The 15,897-nt window shown below is 53.9% G+C and overlaps 2 protein-coding genes across 3 annotated transcripts in view; one reads left to right on the top strand and one right to left on the bottom strand.

Moving 5' to 3' along the window:
• MRTFA (myocardin related transcription factor A) overlaps positions 1-13,372 on the top strand; it is an 81,530-nt gene extending 68,158 nt beyond the window's left edge. Inside the window, exons 7-15 of the mRNA XM_062014961.1 lie at positions 1,355-1,530; positions 1,991-2,146; positions 2,627-2,877; positions 3,230-3,401; positions 4,408-5,550; positions 6,758-6,922; positions 8,128-8,301; positions 8,785-8,845; positions 9,572-13,372. Coding sequence (XP_061870945.1) covers positions 1,355-1,530; positions 1,991-2,146; positions 2,627-2,877; positions 3,230-3,401; positions 4,408-5,550; positions 6,758-6,922; positions 8,128-8,301; positions 8,785-8,845; positions 9,572-10,065 — 2,792 coding nt within the window. The 3' untranslated portion in view covers positions 10,066-13,372. The remainder of the gene's footprint in view (positions 1-1,354; positions 1,531-1,990; positions 2,147-2,626; positions 2,878-3,229; positions 3,402-4,407; positions 5,551-6,757; positions 6,923-8,127; positions 8,302-8,784; positions 8,846-9,571) is intronic.
• Positions 13,373-14,065: 693 nt separating this feature from the next.
• SGSM3 (small G protein signaling modulator 3) overlaps positions 14,066-15,897 on the bottom strand; it is a 35,122-nt gene continuing 33,290 nt past the window's right edge. For both annotated transcript variants that reach the window (XM_062012972.1, XM_062012981.1), the window contains 2 exons: positions 15,575-15,635; positions 14,066-15,215 (listed from right to left, as the gene is read on the bottom strand). In XM_062012972.1, coding sequence (XP_061868956.1) covers positions 15,132-15,215; positions 15,575-15,635 — 145 coding nt within the window. In that variant the 3' untranslated portion in view covers positions 14,066-15,131. The remainder of the gene's footprint in view (positions 15,216-15,574; positions 15,636-15,897) is intronic.

Below are 15,897 nucleotides of genomic sequence, written 5' to 3'. Positions count from 1 at the left end.
GTGCAATCCCATGGTTGGGCTTGTTTACCTGTCTCAGAATGACAGGCTTTTGGCCCCAAGGATTCTGCAAAGCAGAACTCCCTCTGGCCCAGATGGTGCTACGGAGACATTAAATCATAGGGAATGTGGACATCCTAGAATAACATGAAAGCAATTGCATACCCTAAAGACTTGAAAGACTGTTGAAGATTGCATTCCCTAGATTCTCTCCTTAAAAATCCCTCTCTGGGTATAAGATGTCAGCAGTCCTTGGTCAGGGAAAACCCACTGAGTTACTCAGATCAGGGAGAGGAGACAGGATATTAACAGGTGTGATGAAACAAAAGCTGTCTGTGAACTTAAAAACTTCAGAGGATTCAACCTCTTTAAAAATAACCCAGAACAGATGTAAATCATGCCAGTGCCATTCCAAGGGCTGAAAGGAATGCTGAGGAGCAGCCTTCCCACTGCCTCAGCAGTGCTCTTTCCCGCCTCCCCAGGCTGAGCAGTCTGGATTTGTCTGTGGTTATTCATCCCCCCAAACACTCACAGCTACTTTAAAGACAAATGGGACACAACTGTGAGCAAGATGAAATACTTTTCATGAAAAAGGGAAAGGACAGTGTTGTGGGAAAGCTTGGCTTGACTATTGCACAAGAAGTGGTTGAGGAAGAGCAAGAGTGAATTTGTGAACTGGAGCATGAGAGACGTGGCTTCCTTCTGACTGAGCAAAGTGCATCTCTCTGGATTTCTGTTGCTTTTACTTTAGGTGCAAATTACAGTATTTTCCAGGATTAATTTGAGATAACGTAACCTAAAAAAAATCAGTACAAGTGTACCCTCAGATGAATTTCTCTACTGGGCATGTAGATAGACAGAAATGCTAACAGCAGGCAGGGCCACCACTTAATCCATAGACCTTGTTGCTTGTAAGACTTGAGAACAATTTGGGATTCTGTCTTGAAGAAGGTTTGTGCCTTCCACCACACAGGATGAACACCAAGGAAACTTAACCATACACTTAATGTGACTTAACCATACACCGTCTAACCTTCTTCATCTTGAGTGCCAGAGGAGCTGGGTTTGGACAGAGTTAAGCAGCTCTTGTTAATACATCCTGATCTTGTCTGGCTAAGAAGCAAAGGAAATGATTCACCTCAGTCTGCATCATTTTATTCTACTGATAGCAGAGATGAATGTGAACACTTGAAACTGATCGAGTTTGTGCTCTGTTCTCTCATTTTTCATTGGTGCTTTGAGCACAACTCAGACACAGCTCTCTCCATGCCTTCGCTATCTTTGTGAAACATCTACCGTCGAGTGAAATAGTTCCGTGTTCCACTGTGAAGACCACAGTTGATGTTTGTGTTTTTAGTTGGACAGGTGAACTACCCAAAGGTTGCAGACAATTCCTCCTTTGATGAGGACAGCAGTGATGCCCTCTCCCCAGAACAGCCAGCCAGCCACGAGTCCCAGGGGTCTGTCCCATCGCCGATGGACTCCCGGATTTGTGAGCCTCTCCCCAGCACCACTGGCACATCACTAGCTCAGGTGAGAATGCGGTGGCCTCCTGCAGTGCCCTGGAGCTTCACAGCTACTGCTGGTTTGTGGCAGAGGATCCTAAAATGTGAGATCAAGGGATCCTGAAAAGGTGTAGTGTCTGAGATTTCACAAGGGGTCTTAGCTCTGTGCGGTGCTGGTGAAGTCCTCTGGTTATTCAGAAGCCCCGGCGTGGTGTCATGTGGGGAAGGGAAGCAGTCATCCCTTGGTGGTACAGCCTGTGTGCTGCTGCTTCTGGCAGGCAAAGCAGGGAGCTCCAGGTGTGGGATTTTGATTCCTTTTCTGCCTTAAAAAGTTGCACTGCTGCTCAGGGACAACCGACGTGGTGGGTTAAAGGAGGTTGTTAATTGACTTGCAGCCTGTGCTGCTTCCTTGTAGGTGGACACTTCCTGCACTCAAACTGTTTCCCTCCTCACTTGTGTATTCATGATGCCTTTTTCTGTCCCTGCAGGGTACCTCCCAACTGCAGATTGGCACAGACTCCAGCGAAACTCTCTTCCTACCAGAACAGCCACCCCCACCTCTACCACCTCCACCTCTTCTGCCTCCAAGTCTTACCAATGGAGCAGCTCTTCCTGCTGCCAAGCCCCCACCAACACTCATTAAGGTACTACTTTTGTTTGTTGTTGTAGTCTGAAGGAAGACAAGATGGCTACTCTGAAGGAGTTTTGGAGTTGGAAATATTGTGTTAACAGATACAAAGGAAAAAAAGCTTATTTCTTGCTAATGTCTTCTTCTGGCACTAGCTGTAACGTATTTAGAAGGCTTTTCTGTTCCATGCTGTGTTCCCCTTCTGTAAAATGGGTCCTGAATGCAAAATGTTTTGAAGCAATGAGCATTATCCATAATGAGAGCTAGTGAGTCTGCACTGGATGAGCAAGTGTGCTAGGAAAGGTGACCTATGTCATGGTACAGTGTCAAGCTGCTGTGGGATGCTGTGACTGCACCGTTGGCTGAGTTAAAGAAGCACAGAAAGACCCAGAGATGAAGCCTGATGAAAATCCCAGTGTGTGTTCTGGTTTGCATGGGGTATTACATTATTTCAATGTTTCCATTCTTATCTACTTCCTCTTTTTCTTCTAAATAGCAAAGCCAGCCCAAGTCTGCTAGTGAGAAGTCTCAGCGCAGTAAAAAAGCCAAGGAGTTGAAGCCGAAAGTCAAGAAGCTTAAATACCATCAGTATATCCCCCCGGACCAAAAGCAAGACAAGGGAGCTCCTCCCATGGATTCATCCTATGCCAAAATACTGCAGCAGCAGCAGCTCTTTCTCCAGCTCCAGATCCTCAACCAGCAGCAACAGCACTACAACTATCAGACCATCCTGCCAGCCCCACCAAAGTACGAGTCTTAAATGGCAGCTCCCACTCAGGCGGCCCTTGTGTCCCCGCTCCTGCCATCAGAGACGTTGTGTTCCCATGTGTTGAGGGGGAGTGGTGGGCCTAACACACACCATCTTGTCGGGGCAGAGTGGGCCTCAAAAAGGGCCCCTGGCAGGGGAATCAAACAGGAGGAGCTGAATGAGTCAGTTGGCAGAGTAAGGGGCATGGATACATAGGCACTGGTGTGCTTGAAGTGTCTCAGATGGCACCAGTGACCCAGACATTTCTGAACGTATGTGATTCTTGACGCTGAGGCCTTTTGGTGCCTTTCCACCTTGGTTTTGATGCCTGTGTTTTTTCCTTCCCTGCAGGCCTCCAGGAGAGCAGCAGAGTGGTGCCAGTGCCCCTGCTGTACGCAGCCTCTCTGCCACAGTCAGCAGCACGTCTTCGGTATCCTCTGGTTCCAGCGGGCTGATGAGACAAAACAGTAATGCTGCAGTGGGCAAGCCTGGCCCTCTCCCTGCCAACCTCGATGAGATGAAGGTAACCACCCTGTGAAGCTCCACAGCCCCTTCTTTGCCATTGGCAGAGTAGTGACGATGTTCGATGTTGCTGCCCCAGAGCAGGGCTGGGGTGGACTGAGAGGAATTAAGTGATAGCAGCTGGCATTGCTACATACCTGAGGAGCAGGTTTGTTGGCCTGCAGGAGGGTCAGTGTAGTCCTTTGCCCCATGGATCTGGTAGTTGTTCTGGTTAGAGTGTATCATAGAACCATAGAATGGTAGGGTTGGAAGGGACCTTTAGAGATCATCCAGTCCAACCCCCCTGCAGAAGCAGGGTCACCTAGATCGGGTCGCATAGGAACATGTCCAGGCGGGTCTTGAAGAACTCCAAGGAAGGAGACTCCACACCCTCCCTGGGCAGCTTGTGCCAGGGCTCCCTCACCTGAGCAGTGAAATAGTTTTTTCTTGTATTTAAATGGAACTTTTTGTGTTCCAGCTTCATCCCATTACCCCTTGTCCTGTTGCTAGCTACCATGGAAAAAAGTGATGTCCCAACCTCCTGACACCCACCCTTTAGATATTTGTAAATATTAATAAGATCCCCCATCAGTCTCCTCTTTTCTAGACTAAACAGCCCCAGGTCCCACAGCCTTTCCTCATATGAAAGATGTTCCAGTCCCCTGATCATCTTGGTGGCCCTGTGCTGGACTCTCCAGCAGCTCTCTGTCCCTCTTGAGCTGGGGAGCCCAGAACTGGACACAGTACTCCAGATGAGGCCTCACCAGGGCAGAGTAGAGGGGGAGAAGAACCTCCCTTGACCTGTTGGCCACACTCTTCTTGATGCATCCCAGGATGCCATTGGCCTTCTTGGCCACAAAGGCACATTGCTGGCTCGTGTTCAGTTTTCTCTCAACTCCCAGGTGTCTCTCTGCAGAGCTGCTCTCCAGCCTGTGCTGGTGCTTGGGGTTGTTCCTTCCCAGATGCAGGATACTAGGTGCATGTTCTCTTAATGTTCCCTCTTTTTTGGTTTTGTCTTCCCACATCAGGTAGCAGAGCTGAAGCAAGAGCTGAAGTTGAGGGCTTTGCCTGTGTCGGGCACAAAGACGGACCTGATTGAGCGTCTCAGAGCTTACCAAGAGCAGAACAGTGCAGCTGGCCAAACAACCTCCACTCCCAAGCCCAGCACAGCAGCCGTCCTCCCAAAAGCTGCCGAAGTGGTGGTGGCCTTCCCTGCTGCCAGGCTGAGCGCAGGGCCAGCCCTGGTCACCACTGGCATTGCACCAGCAGAGGTGGTTGTGGCCACCGTCACCAGCGGTGGCGTGATGAAGTTCGGCAGCACGGGCTCCACTCCTCCTGTTTCTCCGACTCCTTCCGAGCGCTCGCAGATGAGCACGGGGGACGAGAACTCGGCCACCGGAGACACCTTCGGAGAGATGGTGACTTCACCCCTGACCCAGCTCACCTTGCAAGCGTCTCCAGTGCAGTTCCTGGTGAAGGAAGAAAGCTCCAAGTCCGCTTCGTGCAGCGTAAACGCGGCGGCCAGGCCGGAGCGGTGTAACGCCGGCAACAGCAGAGATGCGGAAGTTAGAGACAAAGACCAGATGCTGCAGGAGAAGGACAAGCAGATCGAGGAACTCACCCGCATGCTGAAGCAGAAGCAGCAGCTGGTTGAGATGCTTCGACTCCAGCTAGAGCAGGAGAAGCGCTCTCAGCAGTCACTGCCGGCCCCGGCGGCTGCGGGAGAAGGAGCGGCCCTCGCCTCCAACCCAGTGGCGTTCGGCATCCAGGTCAAGAGCGAAAACGGTTTCCTGAGCTGCCAGTCTGCAAAGCAATCCAGTGGCCAAACCGACCAATTCAGCCCCGCGCCGAGCGCCAGCCAAACGGACCCTTCGAGCGGCAGCCCCGTGCCAAAGCAGGCCGTGCGGGTGAAGCAGGAGGCGCCGGCTGCCACCGCTGCTGCCGCCGCCGAGGCAGAGCCGCCGCCCGCCCAGTCCCACAGCCCGTGCCTCTTCCTCGGCCAGCAAGGCAGCGCCCTGAGCCACCTCATCAAGAGCACCCACCCTCCCCCCACCCTCATCACCGACTCCACAGGGACCCACATCGTCCTCACCGTGACCAAGCAGCAGAGCGCTGAGAGGCAGGGCCTCTCGCCCCACGGGAAGGCAGGCAGCAGCTGCCCGGCCTTGCAGGTAAGCGAGGCTTTAGCCCACAGCCCGGCTTCCTCTCTCCTCCTTCCCCGCTGCCTTGGGTCAGGTCACCGTAGGGGTGACTCACTGCAGTGGAAGTTCAGTGCACTCAATACTAAAACGGCTTTGGGTTTGTTGTTGGGGTTTTTTTGTTTGCTGGTGGTAGATCCCAGCTTTGTGACACAGAGCAGTGTAAGCAGATCTTCAGCAAAGGGGAAAAAAGAAAGACTGGAATTTGACAGTGATGAACTGCCTACAGCAACGCACGACTGACCGTGCGCGTCACGGGCTGCTCAGCGTTCTTCCAAACACACAGCCAGGCCTTTGTCAGGAAGGATCTCGGGCTTGTGGGGGGACAGGACAAGGCTTTGCTGCCACATTTCATTGCTCCTTCAAAACCAGCTATGCCTATGGTAGTAAAAAAAATCAGTGTGTGTTGAATTCACCTCTTGTCCTTCCCTGGAGAGATTGTAGTTGGAGTGGTAGACAGGTGACCTTATGCAGTGAGAGCTGAAATCAGACCCTGGGAGCAGACTATGGGGTGGTTTTTTTTCTTTTTGACTGCTCTTTGTTTTAATGCATGTCAGTATTTTAATGTTAACAGAGTCTTTCAACAGAGATGATCTACAGTTCCCCTGTTGGCATGAGCTCAGCGCTTATCAGAAATGTTCTGAGTGTTTCTTCCAGGAAGGGATAAATACATCCAGGTTTTATGGCATAAGTCAAACCCCGGCATCTGCTGTGGCACCAGAGATTTCCATTCTCTGCTGCCACTTTTCCTGCACCTTCTGCAGAGCAAGTGGCAGCATCTGCCCTCAGGGGCAGGCTCTCAGCAGGCTGCATTTGCTGTGTGGCAGGTGAGATGCTAGGCAGCTGTCTAAATGTCAGCATCCAATGTCACCCTGGGCACCCCAGGGTACCTCACCTGAACTCCAGGCACTGCTCCTGAAGGCCACAGGTCCTGTGTCGGGTCTGCCAGCCTTCGAGGGATGTCATGGGTAGCCCAGGGATTTAGACTGATGCCACCTGGTCTTTTAGGACTCCAAATCCTACCCCAATCTGATTTCTTTTCTTACTGTAACATTGAGTTTCCTAAAGAATAAAGAGTGGAAAAAAACCAGACTTCATAAATCCTTTAAGAACAAGAAGCCTTGCTCTGTGGGAGGTGTGTGGGGAGTAACTTCTCACGGATGCCCTTTTCTTTCTCCAGAGAGTACAATCATCACCTGCTAAAACTTCCAGCCAACCATCGTGTCAGCTACCTGCAAGCACCCCTCAGCAGCCCACGCAGCAGCAGAAGCAGCAGCCCACTCAGCAGCAGAAGCAGCAGCCCCTGCAACAGCAGCCCAGAGGACTAAATCAATCTGTCAGAAAGGTAGCTCACTGCCTGGGGACTGTCCTTCCTTGTTTTACTTTGTCTGTTTGCAGCAGTGGCAGGAAGGGGGTGCACACAGAGACCATCGTCACAGCGAGTGTGAGATCTCACTGCAGCTCCTGCCACAGCTGGCAGCTGCACAGTGTTTGGTCTTCAGCTTGAATGTAGCAGCAGAAGGGATGTCTGGCACAGCCTGTCCCCTCCCCTGCCTCCTGCTGAACTACCTGCGATGGAGAGCCCATCAAGCACGAGGCTTTGGGAGTTCTAAAGCATCCAGGAGAATCCTCCCCTATGGGCACACTTGGAAGTGACGTGGAGACTTCACAGCAAAGAGCTGTGAGCTAAACCCTGACACTTTACTAATCTCACATCTGGGCAGAATACCAGCTGGTGTATTAAACAAGTGTTTTCTATCCATTATGAGCAATGAGAGGCCAGGGTGGGCAGCCTCGGTTCACAGTGGTGTCCCTGATTCAGCGCTGCTGCACTGAAAAGGTGGCTACTGCACAGAGAGAGGGCAGTGTGGGCTCTGAATGCTGGTGGTATACATTCAACTGCTTCCCAGGGATCACTGCTCTGAGGTTGCAAACTTCAGTGTAGATCACACTGAAGTGCTGTAGAGGCAAAGACCCATCTAGCTTTTAGGTTTTCTTATGGGCAGTTGTGTGCCGATTCATCTGGTAAAGCTGAGTCACAAGCACCATTTCCTGCAACACTTGGAAGGTTTCCTTTGGACTGGTGCTGCTGAACATTCTGGTGCTCTCCACCCACTGTCAGGCTGTGAAACTTGCTGCTAGTGAAGCTTGAATGTGTCCCCAAAGCAGGGACTGCATGGGGAGGGGGGGTAAAAGTTAGGTCCTGCGCAGGCTGAGCACAATAAGGGAAGTGCCCTCTCTCTCCAGAGTGCTTGGGGAATCCCTCACTGGGACAGATGGGGCTGTCCCCATCCGAGAGCAGCTGGGTGGTGGTTTGTGGAGTGGTTGCTTTAGTGTTACAAAAATCAGCAAAAGATTCCCAGCTGTGAGTTGGAAGGGAAATCCATCTTCCTCCCCTGCAGCCAGGGCATAGTGCACAGAGTACACGGGAGAGGCCAGGCTGCAGGGAGCAGAGCGGTGCAGAGTGGTGACGGTCTCTCGAAGCAGCTGTGAGACGGGAGTTGATGTGGACTTGCCTTTGATCACCCCTTCTGCCTTCATTCCGAACAGCCCTCATCGCAGCCCGGCTCTCCTGCTGCCCCTTCCCCATCCCAGATGGACCTGGAGCAGCAACAGCACACGTCGCTTTTTGGAACTCCTCCACCTCCTCTCCCTGTTCCCTCGGTCCCAATGAAAGAGCCACCAGGCTATGAAGAGGCCATGAAGCAGCAGCCAAAGGCCCAGGTGAGAACAGTTCATGGAATCACAGAATGGCAGGGGTTGGAAGGGACCTCTAGGGATCATCCAGCCCAACCGCCCTGCTAAAGGAGGTTCACATCAATCAGGTTGCAGTTCTTCTCCCTGGTTTCCTTGGAGAGCGGGTGAAAAGTTGCCATTGTAAATCTGATCAGATTCCTGATCTAGGCCAGTAAAAGGGAAGGGAGACCCAACTGCACCTTCCTAGCTGAATTCCTTCAGGAGGAGGGTTTGAGGCAGACCCAAAACCACAGGTAGAGAACCCAAGGCAGTCGCTGCCTGGTGAGCATAAGTGCAGCAGTTGCTAACTGCACCTTCCCATCCAGTGACAGCCTGGGGTTGCACAGAGGTCTGGTGCCTTGCCTCTGTCTGCTCATTCTTGCTGAGGCGAGGGAGGAGAGCCAGGGGTGCTGCTGGAGCTGGGAGCTTCCCTGGTAAAAAGGAAGCTAATTCTGCCCTTTCTCTCTGCAGGAGAACGGCTGTTCCAGCCAGCAGATGGACGACCTGTTTGACATTCTCATTGAAAGCGGAGGTAAGGAGACAAAGACAGCATTTCCTGTAGCCTTTGGGGTTGTGCCTGGGGATTCTAGAGCACTGAGGAGAGAGTATGTCATGGCCCAGGTCATTGCTCCTGAGGCCCTGCCAGTGCCCTTAGTACTGACAACAGTCAGGAAGGCACCGAGGTAGGTGTCAGTCAGGCATTAGCGTGATACAAAGGTAGCGGTTGGTCACTTCTCTCCGGTAATGAATGACAGGACAAGAGTAAGTAGGCTCAAGTTGTGCCAGGGGAGGTTTAGATTGGAGATTAGGAAGAACTTTGTCACTGAGAAGATTGTGAGACACTGGCCCAGGCTGCCCAGGGAGGTGGTGGAGTCCCCATCCCTGGAGATATTTAAAAGCCGTGTAGCTGAGGTGCTGAGGGATGTGGTTTAGTGGTGGGCTTGGCACTGTGAGAGGAGTGGTTGGACTTCATGGTCTTAAAAGTCTTTTCCAACCAAAATGATTCTATGAAAGCTTCTGAATAGCTCTGCTGTGTCAGGTCTGGGCACATCTCTGTGATACTGGACAGAGCTTGAATTCCCCAGGAGTGGGCTGAAAACTCCCCGTGGCGAGCCAAGCGTGGGCACAGGATGAGTTTCCTTATCCCAGGTGGTGGGTGACGGCTCAGTCTGGGGCATCCCCGGGGTGTGGAAGGGATCCTTCTGGTGTCGGGTCAAACTCTCCCTCACCCTGGCCTGCCTGTTCGCTCCCTGTACAGAGATTTCTGCTGACTTCAAGGATCAGTCGTCCCCAGCTGGGAAAGAAGCGCCGGTGGCCGCAGCCTGCTCACCACCGCCCGGCAGCCACCCTTCCCCGGAGCTGGCCGTGCCCGTGTCCTTGGGGCAGCCCGTGGGCCGGCTGGAGGACTTCCTGGAGAGCAGCACCGGCCTCCCGCTGCTGACGGCAGGCCACGATGGGCCCGAGCCCCTGTCCCTGATCGATGACCTCCACAGTGAGATGCTGAGCAGCTCGGCCATCCTGGACCACCCGCCTTCACCTATGGACACCTCGGAATTGCACTTTGCTCACGAGCCGTCCGGGGGCATAGCCCTGGATCTGGCTGAGGCTAACTTGGACAGCATGGACTGGCTGGAGCTGCCGGGGGGCCCCGTCATGAGCCTGGCTCCCCTTAGCACTGCGGCTCCCAGCCTCTTTTCCACAGACTTCCTTGATGGACACGATCTGCAGCTGCACTGGGATTCTTGCTTGTAACTCCGTGAGCAGAGACTGAAGGGAGCGGGAAGGGGAGGGCACGAGCATGCAGGGGGAAGAGGCCAGTCAACCAAAAACAACAAAAAAAGAAGAAGAAAAAAAAACCCAAACAAAAAAAAAAGAGAAAAAAGAAAAAAGGAGCTCCTGGTGTTTGTTCTCCTGCCCCAACCAACAGTGTCCTTCCTGCACCACGCCGGCAGCCGCGACACCGTAGTCGCGCTGCTCGAGTCCCTGCTGCCTGGGCAGCGGGCCAGGCCCGGGCAGGGAGAACGGCTGCTGGCGGGGGAAGAAGAGGCTGCGGGAGCTCCGGGGCTGGCGGCGGCCTCCCGCCCCCTCCGTGCAGCCTGGCCCAAGCCCAGGGAGAAGGCAGCGGGCAGCCCCTGTTCCTGTGGGCAGAGGCAGCGATGGCAGGGCGCGGTGCTGCTGGGCATGTGAGTTCCCTCAGGCCTCGCTGTTCCCAGCAGCAGCCCCCTCCCTGTGCCTGGCTGGGATTGGCAAATAAAGGGGGGTCGTGCTGCCCTGTCTTTACGGTTGCAGAAGGGGATTCTACCTCTGGAGCAGGACATGAAGGTGGGAGTGCTGGTGGGGGCCCAAATGACCGCCCTCTGCACCACACACCGTCAAGTCGGGGAGGGTCTGCTCTGCCCCAGGGCCGGGAGGAGCTGGGCAGAACAGGCACCTTTCCCAAACGTAGCCAAAGGGAACCAGGGTTCCCCACCAACCTGGTAACGTCTAAGCTGGTTTCCCAAATACTGTGGAGCTCGGCAGAGGCCTGCCTGCTTACTGCACTCGCTTTGGGCTGCAAAACAGATGTTTTAAGGTGCTAAAATCCAGGTCCTTACATGTTAAATCTGTCCTCTGGTGCTCCAGAGCTCTGGCTGTGCCCAGAGGCCCTGTGTGTGTGAGGCCCCCTCCCCAGCCCCAGCCCCACAGAACTTTTAACACCCCCAGGACGCTCAGCTGGTGTTGGGGGGTAGGGACAAGAATGTGTCTGTGTGTCTGTCCTGGGGAGCGTGTGAGGGGCACAGCTAGCAACAAGCGACATATCATTAGGGGCCATGTGCAATCTGTCTCCTGCCTTCAGCTGTGCTGTTGCCTCCCTCGAGCAGGAGCCCCAGGGGAAAGAAGCAGCTGGGGCTGTCAGAGCCAAGAGGCAGGGACAGAGGGACAGGGAAGCAGCACCGCGCAAGGGCAGTGGTGTGGCAGGGCACAGGTCTGAGCTCAATGTTGTGGCTGTGAGGGGACAGTGGCTGGGCAGCCTGCCCTATGTGCTCCCAGCCCTCCAGACTTCTGGGGCACAAGGCAAAAGCCCCCTTTTTTGGGGGGGGTCATGAGGCCTTGGGGGAGCTGCTGACACACGAGCAGAAGTGTACCCCAGGGCCCCAGAGCCGTGACAATGCTGTTCCTTGTGCAAGGTTTTGCACTGGAAACTCGGGCCTGCAGCTTTCTCTCTCTCTCTCCTGCTGTCACTTCTAAATTCCTGTGTTTGTTAGTAGTAACTCACGGGCATATTTCCCAGGTGAGACACAGTCCTGCATCCAGGGCTCACAAAGGCAGTAGCTTTTGAAATCATAGGGACTAAGGTGCTGACTCTGCTCAGGCACTGGAAGGACAAACTGCCATCCTTTGCAGTATCTCCTGGGGAATGCTGTCCCCTGGCACCTGGCCTCTCTGTCTTGAGGGGAGGCCTTGCCCCAGGGGTGCAGGTACCACAACGTGCTCTCTGTTGACCCCTAAGCTGGCAGCCAGGCGGGGTCACGCCTGTCTTGCAGCTGAGAGAAACTCCTGTTTTCCTGAGCCCTATTTGCCTGTTCATGGGGAGCCACTTTCTTAATCATTTGCAGGGGGAGCCTGCTGGCAGCTTCCTTCCTTTCTGTCTCTGTCTCTCCCCTCTCCCCCACCCCAACCACCAGCTGTAAGCAAGTCAAAGTCTCTTATCTGCCTCCCTCAGTCTCCAAGCTGGAGAAGATACCCCCTTCCCCACTCTCCACCCTGTTCCCCAAGCTACAGTGTCACGTCCTAAAAATCAGATTAACTGGGACTGGTGGACACCCCTTCCCACCCCCTGCCCTTGAGCCTTCCTGGTGCAGCACTGGTGCTTGTGGGAGCTGTGGCAGTTGCCTTACAGAGCTCAACCCCAGGACCAGATGGACAAAGAAGGCAAGTGGTTTCTTAGGAGGAAAGTATGGAAGTTGTTGGGGAAGATCTTTCAAAGGATAAGGGGGTAAAAAGTGAGGCTGCCAACTGTTTATCAAACTCAAGCAAAATCAGCTGCTCTTAGCCCACAGTGACCAGCAGCCCCCACCCCAACCCTACCCCGAGCTGGGTGATTTCTTTTATACAAATCATTGCAAAGCTGCAAGCAGTAAAAGACTGAAATCATGGAAGTGCAGTGAGCACCGAGGGAAGGTGGGCACAACCCCCTTCAGCCCCAGCTTGACCCAGCCCTGCTCCTCGCCTGGGCCAGGCACCTCACACTGTGTTGGCAGAGAGATGCCAATGCCCGTTACTGATTTGGCCCTTCCCAAGAGTCGCTGGTGAAGGGGCCAAGCTCACAGCTGCTCCCTTGCACCTGTGCCCACCTCCCTTCATTTGTGAAACTCTGTAGGAGTTTGACATTAAAATTGCCCAGAATACTTGAAATTGGATGATGATGGGCTCGAGAGCCCTCAAGGAGCCCAGGAGCTACAGACCCACGAGCCTCCCCTCACGGCAAACCTGCCACAGCCTCTCTGCAGGAGCTGCTGCTGCCAGGACAGCGAGCCATAACCCTGTGCCCAGGGGCAGGGCAGGGGGAAGATGGTGCCTCCTCCCAGGAAATATCAGAGCCTTTGCCCCACGCAGTGCCCGGAGCAGGCCAGCCCAGTTCTCTGCTTTCTTACTATTATTTGTTTGAATAATAGTTCCATAGTTCTTTGTCAGAAGAGGTTATTCCCTTGGACATACATACATGGGGTTGGGGTTTTTTTTTGCACCCATTGGGAAAACAAACAATGAAGTCTGGTGTTCTGCCTCTACCTTGAATGTAATCCTGAATCTTTCTGCTGTAACCACTACTTGTTTGTAACGTGTATTTGACTAGCACGCACTCTCCCTTCCACTATGCAGCGACCGGCGAGGGCTGAGCAGCACCATCAGAGACGGATGGTGTTGGGGCGTGGGATCCAGAGCGAGTATTCAACTGGAAAAGGATAAAAAGTGACAAGATAACGGGGGAGAGAATGGATCTTTAAATTGAATTATTTTTTCAGTTACAAATATTTGAGAAAAGAAAAAAAAAATCCATTTTATTAAAAAAAAATCCAAACAGCCACTTGTTTAAATAAAAGTGTCTCTGTTGTGATGGGGGGGGGAGGGTTTGGGGCAGCTCTGCCTTTCCCAGCTAAGGGTGGGTGATTGCTCCAAGTCTTTTTCATACCTCTGAAAAAAAAAGAAGCCACAGTGGTGCTGCCTCATGGTTTCTCTGTGGCAGGGAGATTCCCTCTGCCCCTGCAAATTACCTGCCCTACAACCAGAAGTAGGTCTTGTGGCAGGAGAAGCACAGGCAGCTTTCACAGCCCCCATCACCCCAGCAGGGCGGGCTGGACCTCAGCTGTCAGGGTGGGGAGGTGACACTGCAGCCTTCTGCAGCCAGATGCCAAACTGGAATGAATTTGACTCAAAACACTCTTTTTTTTTTCCACATGAATAAATAACACTGCCATTGCTCCGTGCTCTGGGGGTTAATGCCACCACTAGCACCAACTGCAGAGGGGTTTGTCCCAATGACCCCTCTCCAATTTGCTCTAGAACTGTAGAATCATTTCAGTTGGAAAAGACCTTTAAGATCATCGGGTCCAACCACTCACCTCTTTTGGCTGAAGGTTCTGCTCCTCCAGTGTCCCTACAGCCCCAAGTAAGTTTTGCGTGTTTCTGGGGCTCTGATGTGGAACTGGTGTCAGGAATAGAATTCAATCGACTCCTGGCCCTGTCAAAAAAAACCAAAGCCAAAGCCCAGCACTCTCCCAAGATGCAGTTTATTTACAAACCCACTGAATAAAGTAAGAATCTAGTGTCATTTCACGAGTAGTTTGTGCTCACAGACAAGCGCTTTCAGTAGAAAGTCACAGACTCCGTATCCAGAGCCACCACCACAAAGCAGCAATTCTCCACTCCTGCCCTGTGTCCCTGCGGCCTCCGCAGGGCCAGGAGGACGAGTGAGACTCCCTGAGCCAGCTCCAACCCCCACCCCAGCCTGAGCTACAACGGTGCCAAAATATACACATTCCTGGAATTCATTTACAGCTTTTTTGGTTAACAGTAAAAATCATCTAGAGACTAAAAGGACAGGCATGAAACACTCTTGTTTAGGGGAGAGGGGGTTTGTGTCTGCTCCCAGCAGAGCCAAGGCCCATCCCCTAAGGCTGTTACGGTGGTAACAGCCCGGCGCAGTTGGGCTCCTCTTGTCAACACCCCACACACCAGTGCCAAGGAAGTGGGATGAGGCTGGTGCTGGTTCCCCCTTCTCAGCCCCAGCTCCACAAGTCCTAGTGCTTCAGGGTTTGCCACCCCTCTCCCCAGCAGCGGCAAGCCTCTGGCTGGCACAGGGGGGATGTGCAATCCCTGCTCCCCTACACCCAAAAGCCTCTCACCAGCCTGATCTGACGTGTGCCCACGGTGCCACCAACCCCGCTGCTGGGCCCGTGGGGTGGCAGGCGAGGGGCTGTGGGCCAGGCTGCTCCCCCAGGGCACAGCAGAGAGGCTGGGCTGAGGCAAGCTGAAGGTGGAGAGGGCAGAGATGAGGAAGGCTGAGAGGGGGCACTTGTCTGTGTGGCCAGAACACACTTGTCCCTTTGCACCATCACCCTTGACCGTCAGCTCCCTCGGGTCCGCAGCTCGGCCTCTCAGTGCTGCTGGCCTCTGTCCCAGGTGTCCTGGCAGCCCCTCTGGGGGGGGATTTTGTCACAGATACAAGTGGGTAGGGTGGGGTGGGGGAGGGTAGGGGGTGAGACACGACAGGGGGTCGTGGGACAGGGAGAGGAGTGTGCGCCATCGAGAAGGTTCCCCGGGATGGGGCAGGGTGGGGGTCACCCATCTATGTCCCAGCTGAAGAGATGGTGCTTCACCAGCATGTCCTGCACTCCTTCCTTCAGAGGCTTCTTCTCCTTCTCCTGCAGGATGACACAGACAGGCGGGTCAGCACACGGCCCCTTCCCAGACAGGGGGAGGTTGTGTCTGCGGGCAGAGCCCAGGCAGCATAGGGCTCCTGCACCGCCCACCTCCACGATGCTGAAACTAGGGAGAGGCCCCGCGGTTGGGAGAGCACCGAGGGGCTAGGGGGACCAGCCCTCTCCCTCTGCCCTGGCAGGGAAGGGACTGTGGCACCACTTCCCGGCTCATCCACAGCCCCTGGCATCGGCTCAAGGGAAGGCAGAGGAGGGGCTGGAGCACAAAGCTGGGAGAGGAAGCCAGTAAGCAAAGCCCGAGGTTGACAGACAGACAGACAGAATGAGAGATGCCACCTACTCACCTCCCTCTTTATTGGCAGCTCCCAGTCCTGAGAGAGGCTGAAGGCAAATTTGCAGAGGACTCTGCAAAGGAAGAGAGCGATGGCAACGCACAAACCCACCCACAGACCCTGACCACACTCCCAGCCTACGCCCTCAACTGCTGCACACATTGCAATGGCTTCTCAGCTGCCCCCAGACACCACCAAGCTTCCACGGATTAAATCCCTTGTTTGTTGGTGTTGTAAAGGGCAGCACCAGCCACTCATCCCCCTGCTTCCCCCTCCTCTTTGTGCTTCACATGCTGCCAGGCCCAGGCTGGAAAGAGAAGCTGGAGGATGCGACT

This window comes from Colius striatus, chromosome 1 (genome assembly GCF_028858725.1).
Source record: "Colius striatus isolate bColStr4 chromosome 1, bColStr4.1.hap1, whole genome shotgun sequence".
Taxonomy (NCBI): domain Eukaryota; kingdom Metazoa; phylum Chordata; class Aves; order Coliiformes; family Coliidae; genus Colius; species Colius striatus.
This window is presented reverse-complemented; position numbering and strand designations above follow the sequence as displayed.